We start from the raw sequence: 2506 nt of genomic DNA, 5'->3' as shown, positions 1-2506 counted from the left end.
TAGATAGTTATGCATAGCCGTTGTCGTTAGCACTCACAGGCGAGCACGCAGGTACCTTATATGTTCATCAGAAACTTGGCTATTTATTATTTGTTTCGTTTTGTTAAAAATGTCACTCGCTATTCATTTCGAACCTCGTCTCTGATATTTTACCACTTACTTTCTTTTGGATAAAGAACTCATGACTTCAGCACGGATGTACTGGCCAAATCTATGACGAATTTCGACAACAACCCGGTATGCCTCAGAGAGTTGCGAGCATATATACATATATATATATGTATATATACATATATACATACACACACACACACATATATATATATATATCAACTGTCGATAATGTGCCAGCACTGCGATCGAAACTTGACAGTTCACTCTGATAGATATATATGTACACTGACATCTTATACACATATTATATCCAGGATCCAGAAGACGTTGAACGTAATCTGGCCTATCGGTTGCGGCATGTCAAGGAGCTGTACAATTCAGTGCGGGCTCTGCATATGAGTGGGGACTCGAAACAAGTGCTACAGAGAATGCGAGGTATAAGGGTGGATTGTAGATAATCGAATACGTTCCTTTTACTATACAATTATTCGTACATGGCTGGTTAAATATGCAGATATTTTCTATTAATCTACGCGTGTGAAACGCGATCATATATGTATAGTTATTGAAAGATGTATATGTCTAGACTCATTTGCGCGGTAGGTGCAAATAGTGCGTCGTTGATATTGATAGTACACAGTTAGTAGCTGGTGTTCTTAAGTGTGTTGTGTATGAGGAAGGATAGTTGCCGATATATTATTGTATATATCTTCAGCTGTACATATACGGGTACTATATCAGCCAAGGGAGCACTGATCTGTGAGAGTGTACCGGGTAGTTAATGCAGATTGATACAATAAAATATTGCTAAGGAAACAATCACTAATTCACACATACACATGTATGGATATCTATAGAGCTACTACCGGTGGGGGCTATGCGTGACTGGAGACAAACTTATGAACTAATTGATCAACTTAGTGGCAATTGGATGACACTGGCAGATCTGATACTGAGCACCACCACCGCAAGGTATGTCCCATAACACACACACACATTTATATATATATATATATATAATGTATGTATGTATGTGTGTATGTGTACACACTGTCCGTACCCCGAAGTATCGCCCGTCAAAAAATCCAAGATAAATAGAATGCAGGATTCGCTACATCTCAGTATTAAGCACCCGGGTAATCGGCATATACATGAGTATCCAATCGATCTGTGTATGTTATTTATATTCACAAATATATACACATACTTATACTTATACACATACACATACACATACACAAACACAAACACATACACATACACAAACACAAACACATACACATACACACACACATACATATATGCTGTCCGGGTTGTGTATATATTGCTCGTGAATACATCGAGCCGAAGTCCTGTACGGTACTAATTGCATATCGCCTTCTTCCTCTGCAGGAAAAACTCGGTCAACGTCATGGTCACCTCTTCTCAGGTAAGCGGATCAACAACAACTAAGCCAGAGTATTAGCCTGGCATCGAATACACCCACAAATAGGTATATAGTTGTAAACGGATTGAATAGATATTAGTCTGGGTCTGCCCTAGATGACTACAGTGAATGGGAATCCTTTGGGGTGGTGTACTATATTAGGCACCACGGATGGGATCAGATAGGGTGCATGACACCAATTACAGGCAACGACACCCCTTGGACAGTACTCTGTTTCTATCACCAAACGCATAGACTATAAATAGACAAGAATTATAGCACAATAACACCTAATGCGTTGCTGATCGTTCTAACGTTTTACTTGTGTCCCGGTATACCTCCCCCCCCCACCACACACACGATCCCACACGGATACGCTATACTCAGCTGATTCCGGCGATGAGCAAGGTCATGCTATATAGTTTGACCAACCACTTTGCCGCAGACAGTATATATGCCTCCAGAGTCGTAGGTGAGAAATCAGTAAATGTCAAGTTTTGAATGTCCTGTGACAGAGTCGTTCGGCGTCAGATGTCATATGCAGATGTCAAGTGACATATGTCATGTGTCCGTGACTTTCGGTGTCATATGTGTCTATGCGTAGCGAGTGTGGATGTGCTGGATCAAACTCGCAAATGTATATCTTGTGGGCTTTTGTTTCATAAGTGTATTGCTGAACAAAGTTTTGTGCCAGGTCGATGTACGTATATATGTATGTATGTATGTATGTCGTATGTATGTTTGTATGTATGTATGTATGTATGTATGTATACATGTATGTATGTATGTATGTATGTGTGTATGTATGTGTGTGTGAATGTATGTATGTATGTATGTATGTATGTATGTATGTATATATATATGTATATATATATGTATGTATGTATGTATGCATGCATGCATGTATGTATGTATGTATATGCATGTATGTATGTATGTATATATGTATGTATGTATATATGTGTG

At 38.9% G+C, this 2506-nt stretch overlaps 1 protein-coding gene across 1 annotated transcript in view; it reads left to right on the top strand.

Annotated features, from left to right (window-relative positions):
• The first annotated feature begins 163 nt into the window (after positions 1–163).
• Positions 164–2506, top strand: part of SARC_12269 (hypothetical protein) — a 3033-nt gene continuing 690 nt past the window's right edge. Inside the window, exons 1-5 of the mRNA XM_014293628.1 lie at positions 164–237; positions 429–549; positions 972–1086; positions 1507–1543; positions 1928–2012. Of these exons, the coding sequence (XP_014149103.1) occupies positions 214–237; positions 429–549; positions 972–1086; positions 1507–1543; positions 1928–2012 (382 nt within the window). The 5' untranslated portion in view covers positions 164–213. The remainder of the gene's footprint in view (positions 238–428; positions 550–971; positions 1087–1506; positions 1544–1927; positions 2013–2506) is intronic.

This window comes from Sphaeroforma arctica (genome assembly GCF_001186125.1).
Source record: "Sphaeroforma arctica JP610 unplaced genomic scaffold supercont1.2185, whole genome shotgun sequence".
Lineage (NCBI taxonomy): Eukaryota > Ichthyosporea > Ichthyophonida > Sphaeroforma > Sphaeroforma arctica.
This window is presented reverse-complemented; position numbering and strand designations above follow the sequence as displayed.